Source organism: Geotrypetes seraphini, chromosome 10 (genome assembly GCF_902459505.1).
Source record: "Geotrypetes seraphini chromosome 10, aGeoSer1.1, whole genome shotgun sequence".
NCBI lineage: Eukaryota > Metazoa > Chordata > Amphibia > Gymnophiona > Dermophiidae > Geotrypetes > Geotrypetes seraphini.
The window spans coordinates 38,190,636-38,216,185 of NC_047093.1; the positions used below are offsets into that span (position 1 = coordinate 38,190,636).

Below are 25,550 nucleotides of genomic sequence, written 5' to 3' on the forward strand. Positions count from 1 at the left end.
TTGTTGATCATTTCTTGTTTCAGACCTTTCAGAAAGAAGAAGATTCCCAGAATTTCTGAGAGACTAGTTACAGTTGGACTTTGCATACTCAATATGTCCAGTAGTTTATAGAGTTATAATAATGGTATCTACTGATACCAGATGGGGAGTATCTGCCCTTACAATGCATTGCACTGATGGATTTGTAATTCCAGTATGTAAGCTATATTTACAATTCTGAATGTTATTGCATATGACCCCTTTCCTGCTCTGTCTCAACATATACTCCCCTTTTCAATGGGCCAGGTCTCTACTCTCTTTGCCTTCTCATCTGACTGGCTCCCCCTCCTTATTATTTGTAGAAACGAAAGGTGTCTTTCTTGTTCCAGACCTACAAACATTTCAGCTTTATTTCCTCAGGTCTTCCTTGTAATTCCATTGCTTTTGTAACCATATTCTTCCAATTCACTCAACATTCCTCATTTGTCACTGTTTAGAAGTTACCTCAACAGTCTGAGGTGTAAGGATTAACCTAGAGCAATATCAGGCAGGCTTTTCATGCCCCTGGGCAGAACGTCTTTGTTTCAACTATGCTTGATGCAGTAATTGCTGGTTTATCATATGTTTTATATAACTGTGGAGAGCACAGGGCCCAAAACACAGCCCATGGCAGTAAGTTCAGGTATTTGTGGTCACCCAGAAGTTAACTGGACATCAGCCAATATTCAAAGTCCAGGAGCATAGACAGGCACCAAATTTTGGACGGTCCTGGACTCCAGTTGGGTGGACAGTAGACCCCATCTTTTTCTCTCACGCCTCATAGATGTGCTGCCTCTGGGTGGGCCTAAGCATACCCAGGCCCACCCCTGGCTACGCCACTGATTCAGACCGGTGCCTGGTTGACTGGCAGATAAAGTTAGGACAGCTTTTTTGCTGTACTAACTTTGTCTGCATATTGAACTGTCTAGTGGACTGAATATTGCTACAACTGGTTAAGTTGCGGCTCTGCCCAAACTCTGCTCCCTCCCCCCCCCCCCCCGACTACCCCTAATTTAGCTGGTTAGAGAATGACTGGGAAAAGCTGTTAAGTGCTGCTGAATGTTGAGCCACTAAATGTTTTGAGTCTCCTCTTCTGGACGCTGGGGATGGTTTAGTTGACTGGAGAATCTTTCAAAATGAAACACAGTGGGATACAAAAATGGCAAACCCTGACAAGTCTCTCCTGGAGGAGGTTTCCTAGTAGTTAAAGCTGCTGCCACAGCACACTGAGGTTGTGAATTTGATCTCAGCCTGCTCCTTGTGACTCTGGGCAAGTCACTTAGCACTCCACCGCCCCAGATACCACAGTTAGACTGTGAGCCTGCCAGGACAGAGAAAATACTTAAGAATACCTGATTTATGTATTCAATGTATTATAAACCGCTTTGGGTGAATCTCTTCATAAACAGGTGGTTAATAAATCTAACATAATAAAATAAATATCCATGTTGTGCACCATAAAACTACTCACATGGTTGTGCTCTGAAGGTTTGCAGTTGTTAATCCTTGTTCAGCTCGTACTAATCTTTGATACAAAATACCTGCATGCAAAGGAGGAAAACAAGTTAGTGCAAAGGAAGCTTTGCAGTAAAAGCAGCTTAAGGAAGGCCCGACAGCAGGGCAGTTTTGGAGTGGTTGAAAACAGCTGACTAGAAATCAGAAATCCACTGGGTGGCAGGAGATATTTGGGAAGTTGAGGCACTTGGTGGATGCTCTAAGCCTGCCGAGGATGAATCAAGCTGACAGAGAATAGATACTGGCTTTTCGTGTGCTTATGGGTTTACTTTCACTGCTAACTCTGAACCGATCATGTGTGCATGCACACGCACACACACACACACAAGTGCTATTACAGACACACACACACACACACACACACACGCTATTATAGATCAGCAGTTGTGGTTACTGCTTTTCAGCTGTAGAGTTTAAAAGAATTATAAACACGGTGGCTTCTGTTGCCTCTTCTATTTATACAGAATTGTGATTGGGGCTTTTATTTTTCCATTTTATTTTACCAGCATTTGTCTTTTAAAGACAGTAATACCTTAATTCTATAACGTTAGCGCCTAAATGTCCTCTAAGCAGAGCAGGATTAGCTCTTTAGTAGACTCTAGGCAAAAAGAATATTAGGCCCCTCGTCATAACATAAATGCATTTTAAAACTCCCACAAATGGGTTCCCATATTGTTCTGACTTCAATAGATAATCGTCAGAGGAAGCACTTGCTCCCCAACTCCTCCTGTGCTGGAGGACGAAGCACAGGGGATGAAATTAGGTCTTGCGGGCAGTGGTGGCTCTGGTTTCCCTCCCCCTCCTCTCTCTATCGCAACTGACTTACTAAGTTAACAGTCTGCATTGGGAGTTGTTGGGGCCTAGGCATGTACCTAGTTTGCATGTGCCTTAATCCTGCTCTGCCCGTGAGTGCTATTTGCATGCAAAGATTTTAAAATATTTGCATGTACATGCATAACTGTAACAGTCATGCATAAGTGCTAACTGGGCACTAAGCAGTGTTTTAGCATCTTAGCACACAACTCGCATATCATGCAAATGCAAGGGGGTGGTCACATGGGGGGGGCTTAGGCAGGCCATGTATGTGGGCGTGTCTAAATCTTGGTTTGTAAATACAGGTTTACACTAGTACTTTGTAATGGAATCTGGACACTGAGATGTCATTAGAGAAGCCATGCTTAACATGCTAGATCTAGATGCCTAACATCTGACACCTGTGCACTCCGGTGTTTGTACTTGTTATCTTTTTGTGTCTCCTTTTTAGGAGCACTTCTAATGTTGATGCTGTTCTTATATTATAAAACTCAATAAAATTTCTGAACTAAAAAAAAGAACATGGACTAATGGTCATTTCTGACTATTTGATATCTGCTTGAATGGATTTGGCTAATGGAAGGCATTCTTAGTCAGTGGCATAGTAAGGGGGGAAGCAGACCTCCCCAAATGCCATCTTGGTGAGGGACACTGGCACCTATGCACCCCCCATGCCACGCTCAGGCCCTCCCTTCCCCCACCCCTCTTACCTCTTTAAAATCCAAGAGTTGGCATTAGTGGTGGGCAAAAGAGCAGTTGCTCTGGGCCTCCATGTCACTAGGGACTCCAAATCTGCCTGAAGTTGAGAGGGACAGCCTGCAAACCAGCTGTGAGGCCCCCCTCCCTAGCATCTGCCCTGGACACCATCATGTCTGGCATTGACCATGCTCTCACCATATTAGTACCCTCTGAAGCTTCCTTCCAGCCAGCCAGCTTGCTTCTACCTTCACCTGCTAGTACATTTGTCTTAGCTAGGGTTACCAGATTTTGCATCTGGTAAAGGAGGACACGTTGCCCCGCCCCATTCCACCCTCGGACCTGCCCTAGGTCCACCCTATTCCACACCCGGCCCTGCCCAGTTCCGCCGCCCACCCCCAGCCCCATGCAAACCTCGTCTCTTCGGGCCAGATCTGGAATGCATCTGCGCATGCGCAGATGCGATGTGATGACATCGCATGTGTGCGTGCATGCATGTGACATCACTGTGTCACATCCACGCAAGCCAGACTCGGCCCTGATCTTACCAGCTTTTCAAAACCCAGACAAAGTGCTGGGTTTCGAAAAGCCGTCCGGACGCCTGGACAGTCCCCTGAAAAGAGGACATATCCGGGTAAATCCGGACGGCTGGTAACCCTAGTCTTAGCAGTATATCAGATGTAATAAATCCATTCCAATTACAGCCAGCTCCCCCAACTTACTTGCCAACATACCTCATTTCATTGGGGACAAAGGGGACAGGAGTGATCTTCACTCATTTCTGCCCTGGCAGCTGCCTTCAAAATGGTGCTATTGACCCTTAGCAGTAGTCTCGCAGTATTACTGCTAGGGATTCAAGTTGCCATATAAGGGAAAAAAGTCCCTTATATGGCAACTTGAACCTTTAGCAGTAGTACCTTGAAACTACCACTAGAGCTCCATTATGAAGAAGGCAGGAGCAAGTGGGGATTGCTCCTGAACCATCACCCTCAGGACCCTTGTAGTAAGCCATCGTTCTAGGGGGAGTATAATGAGGTGATGCAGGGGATGGGGGGGGGGATGAGGAGGAGAAAAGGCAGGGTTTGAGGGCCTTTGAACAACAGGCTCACTTGTTTTCATATATCAAGCTAAATCAGAGATTAATTGTATAACTCTGCAGAGTAACGTGGGGCAAAACCAGAATAATATTGCTGACTCGTTCAAATGCAGGCATGGTTTTCTTTCTTTCTGCCCAAGTGGCACATTATTTTTGGTTTGTTTCTTATACAGTAAGAGGTAAGTGAATTCTTAGAAATTCAACCCAGGAAAAACTGTATAGTGATAGTAATCTCTGGATAGCACTTGTTATGTTATATCTAAAGTACATGGTAGGTTAACATTTCACCGATCTACAGGAAATGCCTCCTATGCCGCAATCCTTGTGTGAAAATATGATTCTGATATTGTTACCGGATAAAAGAGCTTGAAAAATGCAGATGGTTGCTAAAATGTTGGCAGCAGAAAACCATTTCACCAGGTGGGTGTTTGAAGAAGTTTGTGTGTGTGTGTGTGGATTCTGGTAGGTCCAAAGAAACAGAGTAAAACAACATTCCCAATTACATAGTATCAAAGGGAAGAATTCTATAAATTGTGCTAAAAAAAATATGAGGGTCAGAAAAGAATGGTGCTAGGCACTATTTTATAAAGGGGGGCATACCCTTTATAGAAGAGCCCTTAGTGCCAGTTTCCGCGCCCAACTCTGGGCACCTGACTTACAACGGCTGAAACCTGGTGTAAATCCTGGTGCCCAAGTTGGGTATGGACAGTGGCATAGTAAGGAGGGACAGGGGAGTGGACCGCCCTGGGTGCCGTCTTGGTGGGGGCACAGACACCTCTCTGCCCCCCCCTCCCCTTGCCAACTTGCATCCTGCCTTCCACGCCCCGTACCTCTTTAAAATCTTCGCCAAAGAGCAGCCACTCTAGCCTGTTGCTCACGCAGGCCTGGCTCCCTCTGAAATCACTTCCGGGTCACGGCGAGCAGCGAGCCGGAGAACTTGCTCATGCTGGTGAAGATTTCAAGAGGTGCGGGTGGGAGTGTGGCGTGGGGGCGCAAAAGGAGTGGGGGACAGAGAGGAGGGGGCGGGGGGCGCAATACAATACAGTCTTTATTCGTATACCGCCAATACCTCCATGAAGGTCACAGTGGTTTACATGAGTAATTATGGTGGTACAAATTAAAAACAAGTATTACAATATTTAGGAATCATTCGTAACAAATTATTGAAAAAAGACAGGTCTTTAGGTCTGTTTTGAAACATTTAAAATTAGATTGCTGGTTAATATTAGTTGGTAATGCTTTCCACAGTTTTGCTAATTGATATATCCATGTGGAGTTAAAAGTTCTATTCTATCTAATGTTCCTAATAACTGGATACCAAAAAGTATCATTGTTTCTGAGATTCAAAGATGGGTTATTAGAAAATTTAACTAGATGTGGCATATAATCAGGAGTTTATCCAAACTGTATTTTAAATAGAATACGATAGAATTTATAAAGTATTCTCCCTTCTATAGGGAGCCAGTGTAATTCATGTAAATAAGGTGTAATCTTATTGCTTTTTTTCAAACTGGATTAATCTAATGGAATTGCACCTAGCAGAGCCTAACTTGACTTAGGTGTTGCTAGGTGTGCTAGTGTTAGGTGTCAGTACTAGGGGTGCCAGATTTTACAATCGGAATATCTGGACCCCCCCCAGGCCCGCCCAGTTCCACCCATCCCTGCCCTGTAATGCCCTAAGCCCACCCCCAATTCTACCCTAGCCACGCCCCCTGCTGCCTGCTCTTGTCAGGCAGGAGGAAATTCACGCATGAGCACCCAGCCCCAAGGATGAGCGTAGCGGTTCATGAAACTAGGCAGCAAGTACTATGAACCCTTAATAAAGCCAGTATTTTTTTACGAAACGGGTCCCGTTGGGCTATGGCTGCCTGCATTATCTAACAGAAGATAAGTGATATAAGCTCTTCATCTAATCAATGTTTTGAAAGCTAAGAAAGCAAAGTGAACAACTTTTAGGAATAATTTAAATAAATTGTTTCAATGAGTGAATACTCAATATTTAGAACAGGAAGGAGGCGGGCATAAGGATCAATGATTGAAATGTGGAACCATACAAGTCTTGGCTTAGGTTTCTTTACCAATTACCAAGCTGGTTTCTGAGTTCCTCTTCCTCCTTTCATCAGACTGAATTTGAATTCCCATAGCAACAGGGTAGTAAATTCCCTTTGAAAATAAACAGATATTTTCCACATTGGGGATAATGTAAAGGAAGCTCTATAAAATTAACAGGCAAAGGTGAGTTTCTTTGACCAGAGAGAAAGGCGACTGGCTGACTTTAGCATACTGTCTCTCTGCTTCAACTCAGGGCTCTTGGCTTTTCAAAGAAATTTTCTTTTTGAATTGTTTTGGTGCCAAAATTGCTTTAAGAGCACAGCTGTATGTGTGTATTAATTTTTATAGTCTCTTTAAAATTTTGATCTACCAAAGAAAAGGTAAAATAAAAATTATTATTAATAAAGTCCCTGAGTTTCAAATTTTGGGGGAAAAGCACTCTGTATGACCAAAAGCAGCATTGGCCACCCCTCCCAGAAGGTCCAACCCCCCCCCCCCCTTCTGGAGGTATAGGTAGGCCCCCTTGGGCCTACCTTTTGTTCCTGGTGGTCTGAGGAGTCGTTGGAGGCAGGAGGGTAGACCACTTGCTCCTCCCCTTTGCAGCTACTAAAAGAAAATGGCTGTCATGACTAGTATCATAAGAACATAAGAATAGCCTTACTGGGTCAGACCAATGGTCCATCAAGCCCAGTAGCCCGTTCTCACGGTGGCCAATCCAGGTCACTAGTACCTAGCCAAAAGCCAAGGTGTAGCATTATTCCATATTACCAATACAGGGCAAGCAGTGGCTTCCTCCATGTCTTTTTCAATAAGAGACTATGGACTTTTCTTCCAGGAACGTGTCCAAACCTTTCTTAAATCCAGCTACGCTATCTGCTCTTATCACATCCTCTGGCAACGCGTTCCAGAGCTTAACTATTTTCTGAATGAAAATAAATTTCCTCCTATTGGTTTTAAGAGTATTTCCCAGTAACTTCATCGAGTGTCCCCTAGTCTTTGTAATTTTTGACAGAGTGAAAAATCAATCCATTTGTACCCGTTCTACTCCACTCAGGATTTTGTAGACTTCAATCAATCTCTCCTCAGCCGTCTCTTTTCCAAGCTGAAGAGCCTTAACCGTTTTAGTCTTTCCTCATACGAGAGGAGTTCCATCCCCTTTACCATCTTGGTCGCTCTTTTTTGAACCTTTTCTAGCACCACTATATCTTTCTTGAGATCAAGAGACCAGAACTGAATGCAATACTCCAAATGAGGTCGCACCATAATTCTCAGCATTCTGTTTGCTTTTCTGGCCGCCGCTGCCACGGCACATTGGACAGAAGGTTTCATCGTATAGTCTACAATGACACCCAGAGAGATTGCAGCAGCCAGGAGCAAGTGGCCTTCTCTTCTACCCCCTATGATCCCAGGGACTAAAGGTATGCCCAGGGGGGCCTAACTATACCCTTACTTATACAGCTTTTGAGCAGTCCTCAATTCATTCGCTTAGATGACAGTTTTGAAACTAATTCGTGTCAGTGCACACTAATGAGGGAAACTTCAGCAGAGAGCAAATTGTATTGGAAAAATAGTCTTTTGTATCCAGGATAGTCAAGACTCCTACCTGGTGCTTTGAGTTCCTCAGTGATGAAGCTGAGAAGCTCCTGATAGATGTTGCAGTATGGCACAGGCCAGGTGAGGAAGCTGTGGAATGTTTTAATTGCCTTCCGAAGCAGGTCGGACTCTGGTGGAAAATGTGGCGTCTAGAGGGTGAAAGAGGATTGCAGTCGTGATTGGCAAAGGATCAAATGAAAATGGTTAGGTATTGAGAAAACACTAGCCAGTGTAGTTCACGTCAATCAGCTGTAATCTTCTCGCTTTTTTTCAATCTGGATTAATCTAATGGAATTGCGCCTAGCGGTGCCTAACCTGACTTAGGTGTTGCTAGGTGTCCTGGGGCTCCTTTTACGAAGCCGAACTAAACCGCCTGCCGCGCTAGCCGCTACCACTTCCTCTTGAGCAGGCGGTAGTTTTTCGGCCAGCACGAGGGTTAGCGCGTGATGAAAAGTCACGGGTGCGTTAAACCCGCTAGTGTGGTTTTGTAAAAGGAGCCCCTAGTGTTAGATGCCAGTATATTAGGCTGGGGTTTTCCTGGCCTAGGGGTGCCCGATTTTCTGATCAGAAAATCCGGACCCCCTAGACCCGACCAGTTCCACCCATCCCCGCCCTGTAATGCCCTAATCCCGCGCCCCCCCCCCCCCCATCGCACCCTAGCCCCACCCCCCACTGTTTACTTTTGTCAGGGAGGTGGAAATCCATGATGCAGTTTGAGGAGGCTTTTCATAACCCGGACAAAGCGCCGGGTTTGGAAAAGCCGTCCGGAAAAGGAGGACATGTCCGGGGAAATCCGGACATCCAGTTTCCCTATCCTGGCCTAATTGACCAGCGCTTAACCCAGATGCATAAGTTATACCACGCCTATTCCCTGTCCCTATACATGCCTATTTTTCAGGGAGGTGTTAGGCAGCACTAGGTGCGTCACCTTAGATGTCCAGTAGATGCCGCTCTGAGTTCTGTGCAGAGCTCTTAATTTTTATGAACTTTTAATGGCATGATATATTACTAAAGTCACTTATTTGAAGTAAGGCACACGAATTGCACATGATAAATTACTATGCCAATAAAGCTCATAAGAACAGCTTTACTGGGTTAAACCAAAGGTCCATCTAGCCCAGTATTATGTCTTCATGGAGGTCAATCCAAGTCACAAGTATCTGGCAAAAACCCAAATAGTAACAGCATTTGATGCCACCAATCCAGAGCAAGCAGTGACTTCCCCCATGTCTGTCTCAACAGCAGTCTATGGGCTTTTCCTCCCGGAACTTGTCCAACCCCTTTTTAAAACCCAGCTACATTAACCGCTCTTACCACATCCTCCGGCAACGCATTCCACTATTCTCCAAGTGAAAAAAATATTTCCTCCTATTGGTTTTAAAAATATTACTCTGTAATTTCATCGAGTGTCCCTTAGTCCTTGTAAATCTTGTTCGTTTGAATAAGGTAGATAGCTCTAGGTCTAACAGATGCTGGCATTGTCATATTGATATAGAGACCTTGGATCATCTGTTGTATTATTGTCCAATGATACTTAATTTCTGGAAGTCTATTTGGGGACAAATAAATATTATTCTTGAGTCATCAATCCCGTTAACCTACGAAGCCATAATGTGGTACAATATTGCATATTAAGCCTTCTATAGATAGATATAAAAGCCGGCTCTTCTTGATTATGACCGGAATAGCCATCCAGATGATTACACGTAACTGGAAGAGTTACAACAGACCAAATTACACATTTTGGTGGGCAAATATTTGTTCCATGTATAAATATGAGAGAATGAATGTGAAGTGTTTGGGGTCTAGTATGATATTCAATAAGGTGTGGAGCCCATTGACTGCATATGTTGAATTGCAATGAATGTCAGGTATCTCCCTTTTTACAGATTCCTTACACATCCAGGGGGGTGGGGTGGGGGGGAGGGGAAGGTATCTGGGATTGCTAAAGGTATTTATCTATAATATTACAATAATATATGCATATGCAGTGTAATAGTTATGTGAGGAAGGGAGGGAAAAAAGGATTGGTAATGTATTAATTTTGTGTATTTTAAGTGCGTTATGTATAATGCTCATGTTTAATATAGTTGTATTGCACTGTCAAAACCTGAAAATCAATAAAGAATTAAACAAAAAGAAGTTAGAGAATAATATTTTTAAAACCAATTCTGAGTTTCATGTGGAACTCAGCTAGATGTTTTCAATCTGGGCACCTAGCAGTTCCAAACTTATGTAACCACTTACAGAATTAGGCCCTTTGTGTATAAGATAATTACTTAGTCATTTTTCACTGGCAAAGCTTTCCTAATATCCAATTTAAAATGAGAAACTGGTAAAGGTGATTTGCTTCATTGGTTGTGGTTGGCTTGGGTTCCCTGGGTAGGCCTGCTGTTGCTATTGAAAGCTAAGCAGAGTCAGACCTGTCTAGTAAACCGCGTAGAACTTTTTGGCAACGCGGTCTATAAGTATATTGTTATGTTATGGACCTGGATGGGAGACCAGTGGGGAATACCAGATGCTATAGGCTGCAGGCCCCTATGTTGGGCGGCAGCAACATAATGGAGAAGACATTGGCAAACCACTCCTGTACTCTGCCTTGAAGCATCACAGGGACAGTTCCTCACTGTGCATGCAGCCATAGGTCAGTGGTCAGCTCAAAGGCATACACAGGGGGAGCTCTTTGGGTGTGAAGATATTGGGTAGGCTTACCAGGCACCCAGATTTCCCTGGACATGTCTGGGCGCTCAGGACGGCTTTTCAAAACCAGGAACTTTGTCCGGGTTTTGAAAAGCTGCGTCGGGCATGGAGGAAGTCCACGCATGCGTGGACCTCCGCCATGCCCAACAAGAGCAAGCAGCAGGGGGCGGGGTGGGCGTAACTAGGCGGGCCTTGGGAGCGGGGACTAGGGGTCCGGATTTTCCAAGAGGAAAATCTGGCAACCCTATATCGGGGATGTTTAAAAATTTGTATGGTGAATTTTAATTGCATTGACGTTGGATCTATAGAGATTTGTAGAATGCTTTATGAGTTATCACACCTTGTTGTGGATTGTGTTATCCGCCAGTAAAAAAAAACAGTTCATATTAAAATGAACACTGGTGTGTGCTGGTGTGCATTTCAGTTTGCCAGCAGCAATTCAACTACAAACTCTGGATAAATCACCAGCAGGCTTAGATTGCCTTGATGACACATTATATTGGTCTCCAAATTGTACATACTTACACATAGGACAGTGGAGTAGAACATTATAGCCAATGGTGTGAGAAGGTCATATTCACATTGCTCCTGGGCCTGTAAAATACAAACAAAAATAGCCTCAAGAGGGATCCACCATTGAAGGAGACACCCAAGGGAGGGGAAACTGGAAGAGCTAAACCTGTATACTGCAGAAAGTCCTGCAAATAGGCCTTTGTGGATTTATCTTCTGAATTCTCTTGTGATTCCTTCAGTTAGAAAAGTTAAGAAATGCACTATCCCCTCCAATTCTGTATGCGGCGCCTTAAGTTGTGCGCACAAATCGGTGTACAACTTGATTAATCGACCTAATCAGTGCCGATAATTAGCGATAAAATCTCATAATTGATGCTAATTGGCACTAATTAAAATTTATGCGCACAACTCAGAAAGCACAATTCTATTTTTTTTAAAAAGTGTGCACCGGTTGCAGTGCGTGAATTTGAAAAGTCGGCAAGGCTAGGGGTGGATCTTCTGTGCCCCTAAAAGTAATGTGTATCGCTATAAAATACACCCAATTCATGCACAGCTTAGCTTTGACATTAGGCCTTGCCAGGTTTCCACTTTCCTTAAGGCTTCTGGAGGGTCTTTTCCTTTCTTTCCCTCTAGCGAATCTGCGCTTATCCCCTCCCATGATGACAATGGCCAGCAAACAATGCAGAACATAAGAGGCCAAATGATTTCTAGGTGCACATGGGGGCAGCTGCTATTGTCGGTACAGGAAGAAGGAGGCCTTCCTCTCTGTCCTCTTATGCTGCTGTTCAGAATGCAGATGTTAAAAACTCCCTTTTCCCTGGGCCGTAACCCCTGGCTCAGCAGTTCCCACCGTGTTCAACAGGCTGTGCCTGGCGTGTGATGCTGCAGCTGGGTGCTTAAGCAAACATTTTCTGCTGTGGCTGGAGTAGTAGCGCTGCTCCAGATGCAGCGTGCTCTCGGCCTAGTGTCAGCCTTTTAATACTATACACAGTCAAGCTGTGAAGAGGTTTAGCGGCTGGTGCGCTGAATGTTCTCTATGACCGCTGGAGCAATGCATAGCATTCAGTGTTCTGGCTGGCACGAAAAACCTCTTCTGCGCTTTTCTAAAAGGAGTAAGTTTGCTTTCTCAGAAGGTTTCTCTCTTGCAGTCCCCAACTAGATTACGGTTTCCTTTGCCAACAGATTTCTTCAGCCTCCTCTTACCCAGTGGCATAGCAAGGGTGAGAGGCACCCGGGGCGGTGGTGCCCATCCCCCGCCCTCTTTCCTGCCCTCCCCGCCCCTTCTCATGCCTTGTACCTTTTTAACTTCTCTGATGCGAGCAGCATGCCTGCGTCGGAGTCGGCTCAACCTTTGACGCCACTTCCTAGGCACGGGACCTGGAAATGACGTCAGAGAGAGTGCCGATGCTGTCGCGGGCATCCATGTTGCTCACGCCGGAGAAATAAAAAAAAAGGTATGGGGGAAAGCAAGGGGCACGCATGGCAGGGGGAGGGACGGGGGTTGCAGAGAGGAGGAGGGGTACCAACGCCTCTAGCAAGACGGCGCCGGGATGGACTGCCTCCCCAGCCACCCTTACTATGCTACTGCTCTTACCCCAGGGCTCGGTACTTGGACCCATCTTATTTAATATTTTCATAAATGACCTGGAAGAAGGAACATCCAGTGAAATCATCAAGTTTGTAGACGACACAAAGCTATGCTGGGCAATCAAATCGCAGAAGGACAGCGAGGAACTCCAGAGCGACTTGAATCAATTGGAGAAGTGGGCAGATAAATGGCAGATGAATTTTAATGTGGAAAAATGCAAAGTGATGCATTTAGGCAGAAAAAATAAAGATCACAAGTATAGTATGTCAGGTGTAACTCTGGGAAAGACTGAACAGGAAAAGGACCTGGGTGTACTGATAGATAGGACCCTGAAACCGTCGGCGCAAATGTGTGGCGGCGACGAAGAAAGCAAATAGAATGCTAGGCATGATAAAGAAGGGAATTACGAGTAGATCAGAGAAAGTTATAATACCGCTCTACAGAGCCATGGTCAGACCGCACCTGGAATACTGCGTCCAGCATTGGTCTCCATACCTAAAGAAGGATAAAAAACTGCTAGAGAGGGTGCAGAGATGAGCAACAAAGCTAGTGAAAGGTATGGAGAACCTGGACTACGAGGAACGACTTAGGAGACTGGGATTGTTCTCCCTTGAGAAGAGGAGACTGCGAGGGGATCTGATCGAGACTTTCAAAATACTGAAAGGATTCAACAAAATGATGCAGGGAAAGCAGTTATTTACAATTTCCAATGTGACATGGACAAGAGGACATAGAATGAAGCTGAGGGGGGACAGGTCCAGGACGAATATCAGGAAGTTCTGTTTCATGCAGCGAGTGGTGGATACCGGGAATGCTCTCCCAGAGGAAGTAATTGCAGAATCCACCGTTCTAGGATTTAAGGGTAAACTAGATGCACATCTCCTTATGAGAGGCATAGAGTGATATGGGTAAGGGTAAATTAGATGCACATCTCCCTTGAGAAGCATACGGTGATATGGGGACTATGCCAGGGTACACCTGGCGGGGCCTCCGCATGTGCGGATCACTGGACTTGATGGACCCAGGGTCTGATCCAGAGATGGCAATTCTTATGTTCTTACCTGCTTGGTTTGTTCCAGAATCTTCTCTAGAAGGATGAGGAAATTTGCTGGGCCTCGGCTGACCAGCTCCTGCAGGCTCCAGCAGTTCAAGCAAAGTCCGGCTGCCAAAATGAACATTGGCTAGTGTTATTCTCAAACCTTACTGAAAGCCATAAAAGACAAGCTATAGGTATCAATACTCTAATGCTAAAATGCAGTGGCGTAGTGAGGGTGAGAGGTGCCAGGGCGGGTGCACACCCTCTTCTCTGCCCCCCCCACCTCCACATGTTCCTTCCCCGTCCCCTCCTGCCGCGTGCGCCACTTTCCTTCCCCCGTACCTCTGTAACATTCCTGGCACGAGCAGCAACCCCCAAGCCGCAGTCACACCAGCATTGGCTCTTCCTCCGATGTCACTTCCAAGGTGTGGGTCCCGGAATTTAAATCTAAAGAAGAGCCGATGCTTGCTCGACAGCATCTAGGGCAGGGGTGTCAAAGTCCCTCCTTGAGGGCCAGATTCCAGTCGGGTTTTCAGGATTTCCCCAATGACTATGCATGAGATTTATTAGCATACAATGAAAGCAGTGCATGCAAATAGATCTCATGCATATCCATTGGGGGAAATCCAGAAAACCTGACTGGATTCCGGCCCTCGAGGAGGGACTTTGACACCCCTGATCTAGGGGGTTGCTGCTCGCACCAGGAAAGTTACAGAGGTACGGGGGAAGGGAAATGGCAAGCACGCATGGCAGTGGGGGGGGAGGGGGCGGGGAATAAGCAGTGGAGTGCCTACGCCCTCACCAAGATGGTACCCGGGACAGAACGCCTCCCCTTACTACGCCACTGCTAAAATGTCATAGTTCTGTTATATTATGTTACAGGCTTTATATCCCGTGGAGATGACCTTTGATGTAAAATATTATTGGATTGTAGAATCAAGACTTGACACAATTGTCTTTCCTAGGGTTACCAGACATCCGGATTTCCACGGGGGACCGGACAGCTTTTCAAAACCCGGCACTTTGTCTGGGTTTTGAAAAGCTGCGTCGGGCAGGGAGGAAGTCCGCGCATACAAGGCCTCATGCGCGACATCATCACGTAGCATCCGCGCACGTGCGGACTTAGTCCCTGCCCGACAAGAACGGGCAGCAGGGGGACGAGGCTTGAGCGGGATTGTGGGCAGGATTAGGGCGGGGTGGGCCTAACTAGGCGGGCCTGGGGGCGGGGCTAGGGATCTGGATTTTCTGAAAGGAAAATCTGGCAACCCTAGTGTTTCGACCCTACGACCTGTATCAGGAGTCAATGTTGCACTATTATAGAATATGCCGGATCTGTTCACAACTTGGATATTTAGGCCGTTTTCATTGGCATAAAAGGCTGCGCCTAAATGTTAGTCACGTGGACCGGCGCTATGCATGACTCTATAAACTATGCCTAACTCTGGAGGTGGTTTATAGAATTGTGCTAAGTGCCATCCTTTCTAGTGACGGTTTCTTAGGTGATATGTATACACTTGTATAGAGTGTATAGATATGTATAAAGTGTGTATTTGTGTATTTTGTAAAGTAATTGCAGGCCCCTCTCGTACTCGAAATACCTACCTGTTTTCCTTTCCCTCCCCGAAGGGCTGCCTCTATAAAAAATTCCTCGACCGATCCCTAGCATTCCAAGCGGGCAAATGGAACAAATGCCTCTCCACTCTCATCTCCAATTCCCCCCCTATCAAACTTTCAGGAAGTTAACTAAATCCTACCTTTTTGACAAATTCCTATGAATGTTCCGCTCTCCTCCCTCCTCCTCCTCTGACCTCGACTCTCCCCCAGACTCTTTACCGCCGTATGTAACACTTCTATTTGTAACACGGCTTTATGTAACTTATAGCAAACATAACTACTCCGAATATATAACCTACCTGCAAAGAAATTAACTTCTCCGTAAATTTATCGTCTAAAATGTAAATGTAACTTGACTGAAAATGCATTGTCTAAAATGTTAATGTAACATTAACGAAATTGTAACTTCGCTGTAAATGTACAGTCTCTTCATCTGTTAACCGCATAGAACTTCCATGGTAATGCGGTATACAAGAATAAAGTTATTATTATTATTATTATTATATTTGTGTACTGCAACTCTGCCTCTATACTGTGTAAACTATGCACCTTGAGATGCCTGTGCGGATCACGTACAAGTGAACGCAGACTTTCCGTGTACATGAATGGAGTTGTGAAATTTTATAAAAAGCCCTTCTCTGCACGTAAAACAGGCTTTATACCATATTACCCCCTTGTTGTGGGTATTCTGAAAATTAGTGGCTATAGAGCAGGGATCTCAAAGTCCCTCCTTGAGGGCCGCAATCCAGTTGCGTTTTCAGGATTTCCCCAATGAATATGTATGAGATCTATGTGCATGCACTGCTTTCAATCCATATTCATTGGGGAAATCCTGAAAACCTGACTGGATTGCAGCCCTCAAGGAGGGACTTTGAGATCCCTGCTATAGAGGGTCACCAGGACAGGTCTAGCAAATCCCACTTCAGTACTTTTCTTTCTGAATGAGTGTATTGTGCAGACGTGGACTTCTGCTGACATTACTATCTTAGTAATCTATCTGGATGGGGAAGGAAGTGTAAAAAATGGCATAAAGAGAACTACACATTTTTATTTCTGCTTTTGATTTGGGGTAGTGCCAGTTGCTATTAAAAACAATGCCCGAGGGAGGAAACGTCATGTTATTATGCAGCTCTCAAGTTCAATTTCTGTGTTTCACCAGGCCACATAACACATTTAAAAAAGTTTTTTTGACAATTATTTCTGGCCTCCAACGTTAAAAGGAAGCCTCCCGGGTCAGCCGCGGGCAGCGTGTTGGAACAGCTTCCCGCGGCTTTGTGAAGAAACAAGTGCGGCTGCCTGGAAGGAAGGAGGAGGAGGACATCAGGAGACAGGCACACACCGCAGGAGCTGCGGCCCTGTGGTCAAAGAGCTGCGGGTTGCCGCCCCCTGTGCTATTAAAATCTTATAATTGCACTGCACTTGTTCTTTCGAGTTATCTTGTATTGTAACTACACTGTAATTGTCCTCAAATTTAATTTTATAAACTGCTAAATACACTGGTCCTAGCGGTATATGAAGTGCAATAAATCTAATCCAATTCAATCAGTTCATAACCTTCCAAAATATATAATAAAAAGTTCTAAAAAGTGCCTCAAAAAATATAAAATAAAAAGGCCTAAAAAGTGCCATGTTAAATGTGGCTTAGCACATAGGAAAGTCCTATGTCAAAACATAGTACCACCCTCCTTTTACAAAATCATAGTGCATATTTTAGCGCTGGCCATGGCGGTAACAGTTCCGATGCTCATAGAATTCCTATGCGCATCGGAGCTGTTACTGCCATGGCCGGTGCTAAAAAGCGCACTACGGTTTTGTAAAAGAGGTGGGGGGTAAGCATAGATTTCTTTAAGGGACCCTTGTATATCTTGAAAATTAGCATATTGAAGAACATAGGCCGAGCACCTACCTGCTCCACACCTGTTGTTTGTGTGGACAGCCAAATAGGAGCACAATAGTATCATACATTTGAAAATTGCATGAAAGTACACAGTTTTACTTCAGCATCTCGTATATCTGCAGCTAAAAGTGTGCACATTGTGAAAGCCTGTTTCTACTTTTAGGATGGCTATTTTCAGACAAATCATTTTACATGAATAATTTCACTTGTGTAAATGGCTTTGAAAATTACAGCTTTCATGTGGACAATAAGACTTTTTTAAAATCCTCTCCAAATGCTGTTCTTAAGCCAGAAGTGCTGACTGAATTCTTCAAAATACCAGCATACTGATTTCTTGATTTTCACATTCTGGTTAGTCTTCCTAATTCTCCTTGCTTTTTGTTCCATAGACGTAGTTCCTTGGTTCTGATGTTTTTTTGTGCATGTATGTGGGTGGAGTAGGGGGGTTGTGGAAAGAAGGTGTGAACTAAGAGGCATACAACTTACTATTTAGGGACACATATCCCCTTTTTAACATCTAGCTTTTCTGAATGTACTTTATAATTCATATTATATAGTGTTGTACAACAAAATCCAAAGAAACAACTGCAGAACTGATGTACTGGTTATAGGAACTTTATTTTAAATTGTCAAACGCATTGAAATATTTGATATTGCGTGTACAACAAACTTTTAATAAACTTGAAACTTATTTGAATCAATAAAACATTGTTTTAAAAAGGGGTCCACCTTTTCCTAAAGAAACGAGGACCCAGCCCATGTTTCGATTAACACATCTTCCTCAGAGTTCCAAAATGTTTCTTTTACGATAAACTATGTGGAGCAAAACGAATGAAAGAATCCGAAGCTTGTTTAATCATCGAATGAAAACGTGGAAAGGTGCGTCTCAGTACAAAGCTGACGACAAAGTGTACCACACTGCAGTTCTGGAAAGAATAAGGTCATCCAACTTCACTTATATTGACTATCGTGACAACGGCTTGTCTATTTTAACAGGAAACTGATTCATAGGTGACAGCTCGGTGGGAGCTGGGGTTGCTTAAACACCCCCAGCATTGAGCAAACTCCATTATTCAGATGAAGGAGCATTCATTTATGTTGTTTTTGGCACCCCTAATAATCGTGAAAAGTTGGCTCCTAAGAGCTGAACTACCTACAAATAAAAATACTCTTCATAGTTCCTCCCCTTTTCCCATTTGTTCCAGTTTGTCTGTCTGCTAAACTAACTACCCCAGTAAGGTCTGTTTTTATTAATTTAGTCATACTATATGTAACACTCTTTTATTAATGTACACACTGCCTAGAAGCCTGATTAGGCGGTAAATCAAAAAATTTATCAAATTTATACGTGGAATGTTATTACATGTTAAACCCCCTATGGATCGTTATAAATGCCGCCTTTTCCTTGTCATGACTGGGATAGCCATGCAGATGGTAACCCGAAATTGGAAGAACTATGACCGCCTAAATTTTCCTTTCTGGTGGGCAAATTTGTGCTCCAGTTATAGATATGAAAAAATGAATGCCGAAAGTTTGGGGCACAGTAATTTATTTAAGCTGGTTTGGGGACCGTTGATATCACAGTAGGTCTTTTGATTATGAGTCAGTTTTGGTTTATTTTCGTACACATCCAGGAAAGGGTTGGGGGGGGGCTATTTCTGTCTTAATTTGACTTTTGAGTATGTCCACCTGGGGTGGGAGGATATTTTTAATATGAATAGGGTAAGGTTATTGGGATAGTCTATGTTTCTGTGTTTTGGGTGGGGGTGGGTGATGCATATTTGTAAGTTGAATGTGCTTTTATTAACTTATTATATGATATATATATATTTGTGTATTGCACTTTTGAAGTTTAGAAAATCCATAAAGAATTAAAAAAAAAAAAAATTTTATCAAGAAAGACTACTTCTCCTTATTGTTCCCAATCCCGTAATTTTCCAAGCAATCTCTCCACCATGTAATTAGCACCGTGTCCTGTAACTTTCCTAGAAATGTCCAGTTTTCTTCTTTTGTAGTCCGCCTAGAACTGCAAAGTATAAGCGGAATAGAAGTCACTAATGTAATATATCACATTTTTAATAAACTTGGAACCTTAAATCTCCAGAGAGGGTCTTCATTGTAATAGAAAATACTTTTTTTTTTTTTACCTGTCCAGGTGGTTGAGAAGGTAGCACGTCTGCTCAGTCCATGTAGGCATCGCTCCAGAGCATGGTGAATCCTGTCTTCCGTGCACGATGTGTGCTGCATCTTAATTCATCCCCTAGGAAATGACAGGTAACATTAGCAGGAAACCCAGCTTATAATAATCAAACCGTGGCTCCACTTCACTGGCAGAGCCTACAGCATAACCAACCAGATTCTAATCAAGTACACAAACAAGGAGTGGTAGGAGAGGACTCATCCTATATATATTGATCAGCCACTCCTGCGTATAAATGATAAATTTACTTATTTTTTCTAGAGAATGAAGTAGGTCACAGAGTTTCAGTTTGTGCTCCCTTTTGTGCTCCCTTTAAACAGACCCCCCTCCCTCCAGATTAGTCCTCAATGAGCCATGTCTGTGAACCTAGGGGTTGCCCGATTTTCCAATCCGCCTAGTTCTGCCCATCCCCACCCTGTAGTGCCCTAATCCCACCCCCAGTCCCATCCCCTGCTGCCTGCTCCCATCGGGCAGGGAGGCCGTCCACGCATGCGCGGATGCCATGCGTTACATCATCACGTGACATCTGCACATGCCCAGAGTGCCTCCCTTCCCAACGCGATTTGAAGAGGCTTTTTAAAACATGGACAAACTGCCGGGTTTTGAAAAGCCATCCGGACCCCAGGACATGTCCTCAAAAGGAGGACATCGCCTGGGAAATCCAAAGTCTGGTAACCCTATGTGCACCAGCAATGACTACTGGGGGCTAATTTTTGTAGGGCTAGCCACCAGAACGTATGTGGGTCACAGTGGATATTTAGCCAGGGTCTGTATAAGACAGTTATGCATAGGGTTACTATATAGCTCCAGAAAAAGGAGGACGAATTGAGACATTTGGGTTTTACTTTCAATGAAAGCAATGGATGAAGAAGGACAGATTGAGATATCCGGGTTTTACTGCCCTTGAAAGCAATGGAAGCAAAGCCCGGATGTCTCAATCCATCCTCCTTTTTCTGGAGCCAGATGGTAACCCTAGTTTTGCGGCCCCCCAGCTGAATATAGGCCAGGACCTGCATAACTATTCTCTAACTTGAAAGGCACCCCAATCCCTTTCCCATCCTTCAAATAGCTCCCCTTCCTCCTAACCTCCTACCCCCAGCCTGTGAGAATAAAAGGCCCTTCTCTCTCCCACCCCAAAATGAACCGAGCACCCCACCCCACCCCCTAGGCCTACTTGATATCCCTGGCGGTTCATGGGGGTCATTGAGTGCAGGAGCAAAGCCTCCTTGCTCCTGCCCCATGCCGCTGACTTCTGCAAAATTCTGCAGCAGCCTCTCATGGTAGTACCGTAACTAAAGCACGCTGGACAAAAAGCACGCCAACAATCCCACGCAGGACTTATGCGCACCGCCTTAAAAGAGTTCCTGTTAGCACTCAGAGGGGGGGATGTGGGGGGGAATCCCCCCCAGTAAACTTACAAGTGTTCGCACTTCCGTTGGGAGTATGGGGGAAGGAAACCCCCATTACAGTGGAAACTGCCGTTTTCCTTCATTTTTGGAAGCGCCCATTAATAGGCCAGCTCTAGGCACAACTAAAAATTAGGCGCCCATGCGATCGCTTAAGCACGCTTAAGAGCAGTGTTTCTGTAAGAAGGCGCCTAACAGGTAGCCACGCCCATGCCTAACATGCATAGCCTAAATTTTTAGAGGCGCCTTGTTACAGAATCGCACTTTCTTGATAGGCGCCTATGCTTCAATCAGTGCTGATTAAAAAGCTTAATTGAGCTTGTTCTTCAATTTAGATAGTCACCTATTTAGTTGGGCGCCTCCAAAATAGGTGCCTAACTTTAGGCGCTGGTTACAGAATGTGGGCCTTAATCCCCCCCCCCCCCCCATTGAGCAGGTACATTAGATAGATTGTGAGCCTACTGGGACAGACAGGGAAAAAATGCTGGAGTACCTGAATAAATTCATGTAAACCGTTCTGAGCTCCCTTGGGAGAACGGTATAGGAAATTGAATAAATAAAAGAAAAGTACCTTCTGTAGTATTAAAGGCTGAAGGCAATTCAGTTTCATGGACATATAGAATAGAGAATGACACGGTGACAAAATTTATCACCGTTCCCGTCCCCGCGGATAACCGCGGGAAACCATCTTCATGTCATTCTTTAAGGAGAGAGGGAAGAATCGGAGTATGAATGGCCACAACCACTGACCCTCAAGCTTTGCTTTGAAGAATGCTGGTGTAGAAGGACTGAGGTTGAAACAGACTCTACAGAATGACAGTCTCTGGTATCCAGAGCAGATATTGTGATGTCATAATGCCTCATTCCACCAGTGCCTAAGAGCCAATCACATCAGTGATGTCACAATGGCTTCACTATCCTTGGCTCACATAAGAATCAGAGCATGAATGGCCACAACCACTGACCCTCAAGCTTTGCTTTGAAGAATGCTGGTGTAGAAGGATTGAGGTTGAAATAGACACTAAAAAATGACATGGGATTATTTCCCGCGGTTATCTGTGGGGACGGGGACGGTGATGAATTTTGTCACCGTGTCATTCTCTAATATAGAACCACAAAGGCAGATAATGGCCCATGCAGTCTGCCCATTCACAGCATCTTTTTATGAATGTTGTCACTAGATAGAGAAAGGAAACCCAGCTGTGTTTTTGCAGCTCATTGTGACTCATGGAACGTCAAGTGAACCTTTAGGATTTACATCATATTGATTGAGGCAAATAACATTCTGTATTGTAGCTCTCGTCTCCAGGAAACATTCTCTAATCTTCAGCATAAACCAAAGTGAACATAACTACGAAAAGAGAGGTCTCTTTAGTGCAGCTACACAATAATATGAAAGTGGTGATCTTCAGATCAGAATTTCAGCTCAAACTCTCAGCGACGCTCCTTGTTGAATAATGGCACTCTGGGACATGTGCTTTTAAAATGTGTATTGCCTTACAAAAGTGAGAGTAAGGTATAGTTATTTATTTATATATGTTTAAAAAGTTATATTCCACCCAATCCGCTATTCATGGCGGATTACAGTATAGCACACAATTGTAGCACCTTTACTGGAGCTCATGTATTGTAACACCATTACTGAAGCTCATGCATTAGTAGCGGCGTAGAAGCTTCCAATAAACATAAAATCTCAAATAAAACATGACATAAAACAACATATAGAGACAGACTGAGAGCCCTCAATTTGTCTAGTCTAGTCTAATCTTCGATTTATATACCGGGTCATCTAGTAATAGAGCTCGACACAGTTCACAAATAATTAAAATCAGGTAACATGAAATGTGAACATAAGAAGAAAGTGTTAAAACACTATTGGTTCGTCAATTCAGAAGGTAAGTTATTAAGATATTGTGAAAACAATAATGTTTTTAAAACTTTACGGAATTGTTGTAGATGACCTATTAATCTAGCAGAGTCAGGGAGTTTATTCCAAGTTTCTACCAGTTTAAACACAAGAGATTGACTAAGCTACCCAACTGATTTAATTCCTTTAAAAGAAGGGAACAATATTTCTGTAAAATTCTCTAGTGGTAAGATCTAGAAGTATTCCAATGTAAGGAGACAAAAGGGTCAAAAATTCCATAAAGAGAGGAGATATGATTAAGACATTAGACATCTCTGTGGCACAGGAAACGGGTTACTTTCAACTGAAAGAAAGGTCTGGAACGAGAGAGCATAAGATGAAGTTGAAGAGGGATAGTGGGTACTGGGTTCCTAATGTATAATCTGCAAAAAAAATACTATTTTATTAACCCTTCCTATCTGCACTCTTTGGATATCTCCATTCTGTCTAAACCTCTCTGACAAGGGTTCAACAAAAAGAGCAAACAAAAAGGGAATCCCGGCCTAGTCCTTCTCTCAATCCTAGATGGTTCAGAAATTTGCCTTGAACTTGTAGCTTGCTATTCTGGATCCAAATGTAGAATTTTTCTCATAAACCCACATTGTGCAAAACTCCCAATTAATATGACCAAGGGTTTTTTCTGCATCCACTGTTAGCATCATCAGTTTCTCCTCCTTCTGTTGGGCCCATCATATTATCGGTAGAGTCCTGAGGTTGTAGGCCACTTGCCGGCCCAGCAGAAATCCAGATTGATATATATGAATAAGATTTGGAAGGACCTGCTCTAACCGATAAGCTAGGGTCTTAGTTATTAGCTTTACATCTTATTTTATCAAAGAAATGGAGCGATAAGAGCCATATAACACTGGATCTTTTCTTGGTTTTGGAAGCACTGTTTCATCGTTGGAGGCAGGGATGGATGCTCCTCGCAGCAACCCATTCCCCACTCTAAGCAGCAAATCCCCACCATTTTCAAAGAGAAATCTGTCAACTTTGCATCTGCCTGCAGTTTCGAAAGCTGCCCCCCCTCACCCCCAATAACTATTTTAAAGACAATTTCTTATAGAATCTGGGGGAGAAGCCACCCAGTCCCAGGGCTTTATCAAACTTCAGTTCCTCTACTGCTCTCTACAATTCCACACTAGCAAGTGGAGCATTAAGCATCTCTGTCCTCTGAGGGTAGGTAACCATTTCTAAATAGCGTTGAATGTCCATGCCCTCCCCCTCTGCCTCCCCCTTATATAGCCTTTCATAAAATTTCCTAACTTGGTGCCTAATCTCCCCATCCAAGTAATACATCTTGTTATTTCTCCCTTTAGTTTTTTTTGTAAGGCTTGAAAACCACTGAATTCCTGTAACTTTTTATCAAATAGTTTCCCGGTCTTATTGCCAAACTCAGTTTCTGCTTAAGCGTGTTTGATAGTCCACTTCCTCCAGGTGCATTTGATTTAGCACCTCCCTAATTCTCTCCAATTCCTGTATCTTCAGCCTTGTCCTTTTGATTTTATGTTGCTGCTTCCTTCTAACCAGTTCTCCCCCCTCAATTTAAGATCTTTTCCCTCCCTTTTATTTTTCTCTGCTCCCCCTTTACCAAAACACCATGCAATTACCACTGCTTTTAAGACATCCCAAGGAACTCTATCACCACCTCCCCATTATCATTTTCCTCATTATATCTCTAGATAGTACTTTTACTTCCTTATCCACCTATTTCATAATAAGCTGTCACGAAGCCTCCAAAAGCTATAGCCTTTGACACCCCCCCTTCCACATGCCCCCAGATCTCCAAACTCTATTCAAACCAGTGCATGATCAGAGTAGCAGACCTGCTCTATATCAGAGTCCTTCACCCATCCAAACAAGCTCGTGCTACACAGAAGCATATCCAGAATGCACTCGCTTGTAGCATATCCACAAGCTCGCTTGTAGGCCTGAGCTGTGAAAGTAAGTAAGGCAAACAAAACTCTTTCCAGCAATTCAGTCAAACGAGACAAATAAAATCTAACCATTAAAAGGCCTAGCTTCACATTTCCTGCCTATGCTAGCCTCTCTCTCTATTCCATTTCCCCCAGAAGCCTAAAAGAGGAAATACAGATGTTGTTTTCACAGTTTTAGATTTCCTCTCATAGCAGAATATAACAAACATGTCACCCAAAAAGAATATTAAATGAACAAGTTAAATAGGGTCCTTCAATGTAGGGAAACCTGCCCTTGGTAGTCTAGTACAGAATGAGGTCATTAATCTAAGTGTCTGAATGATATACAAAAAGGTCTCTCAATTTCAGGCACTCTATTTTTAAGATAAATGGTCTTCCTGTCCCAAATGTTCATAGCCTTTCTCCTAGCCCACCCTACGACTAGAATGCAAAATTTCTGAACCTATACACTGATAGGTTCCATAAATTCATTACATTTATAGATATTTCTAACCAGTGATTATGAGACTCATTTTCAAAAAGAAAATTGTCCAAAAGAGGCATAAAGGGACTGATGGCCCTGCAGTGTCGCAAGACTACCATAGGAACTTGCAGCTGCCATTTTCTGAATGGAGACTGCAAGGGGCAGTAGTGTAGGAGGATTGCTCCAGCCCTGGTTCACCACTAGACCTCCAGGTATGCTTGGATGGGTCTGGGAGGGAGGCGGGATGCAAAAGGGCAGTGGGAGGGGCATGGTGGTGCGGAGCCGGCCAGGACAGGGTGCAGGAAGGATTGCTCCTGTGCCGGGCTCACCGCTGGACCAGCAGAACTTAAGGTAGACCCGAGAGAGGCCTGCAAAGACGGGGACTGGGGCCATTGCTACTGCCGCTGCCAAGCTGGGGCTGGGGCTGCCATGCTAGGATGGACCAGGACAAGACACCTCGGGGAAGGTAAGATTATTGGTGCTGGGAGGGGGAAGGGAGGGAGAGAG

General features: G+C 44.1%; 1 protein-coding gene across 4 annotated transcripts in view; it reads right to left on the reverse strand.

Annotated features, from left to right (window-relative positions):
• Positions 1 to 25,550, reverse strand: part of PIK3R5 (phosphoinositide-3-kinase regulatory subunit 5) — a 162,824-nt gene that overhangs the window by 64,172 nt on the left and 73,102 nt on the right. For all 4 annotated transcript variants that reach the window (XM_033959995.1, XM_033959997.1, XM_033959996.1 and 1 more), the window contains exons 2-6: positions 19,279 to 19,391; positions 13,646 to 13,746; positions 11,009 to 11,077; positions 7,794 to 7,932; positions 1,490 to 1,559 (exon numbers count right to left, since the gene is read on the reverse strand). In XM_033959995.1, coding sequence (XP_033815886.1) covers positions 1,490 to 1,559; positions 7,794 to 7,932; positions 11,009 to 11,077; positions 13,646 to 13,746; positions 19,279 to 19,378 — 479 coding nt within the window. In that variant the 5' untranslated portion in view covers positions 19,379 to 19,391. The remainder of the gene's footprint in view (positions 1 to 1,489; positions 1,560 to 7,793; positions 7,933 to 11,008; positions 11,078 to 13,645; positions 13,747 to 19,278; positions 19,392 to 25,550) is intronic.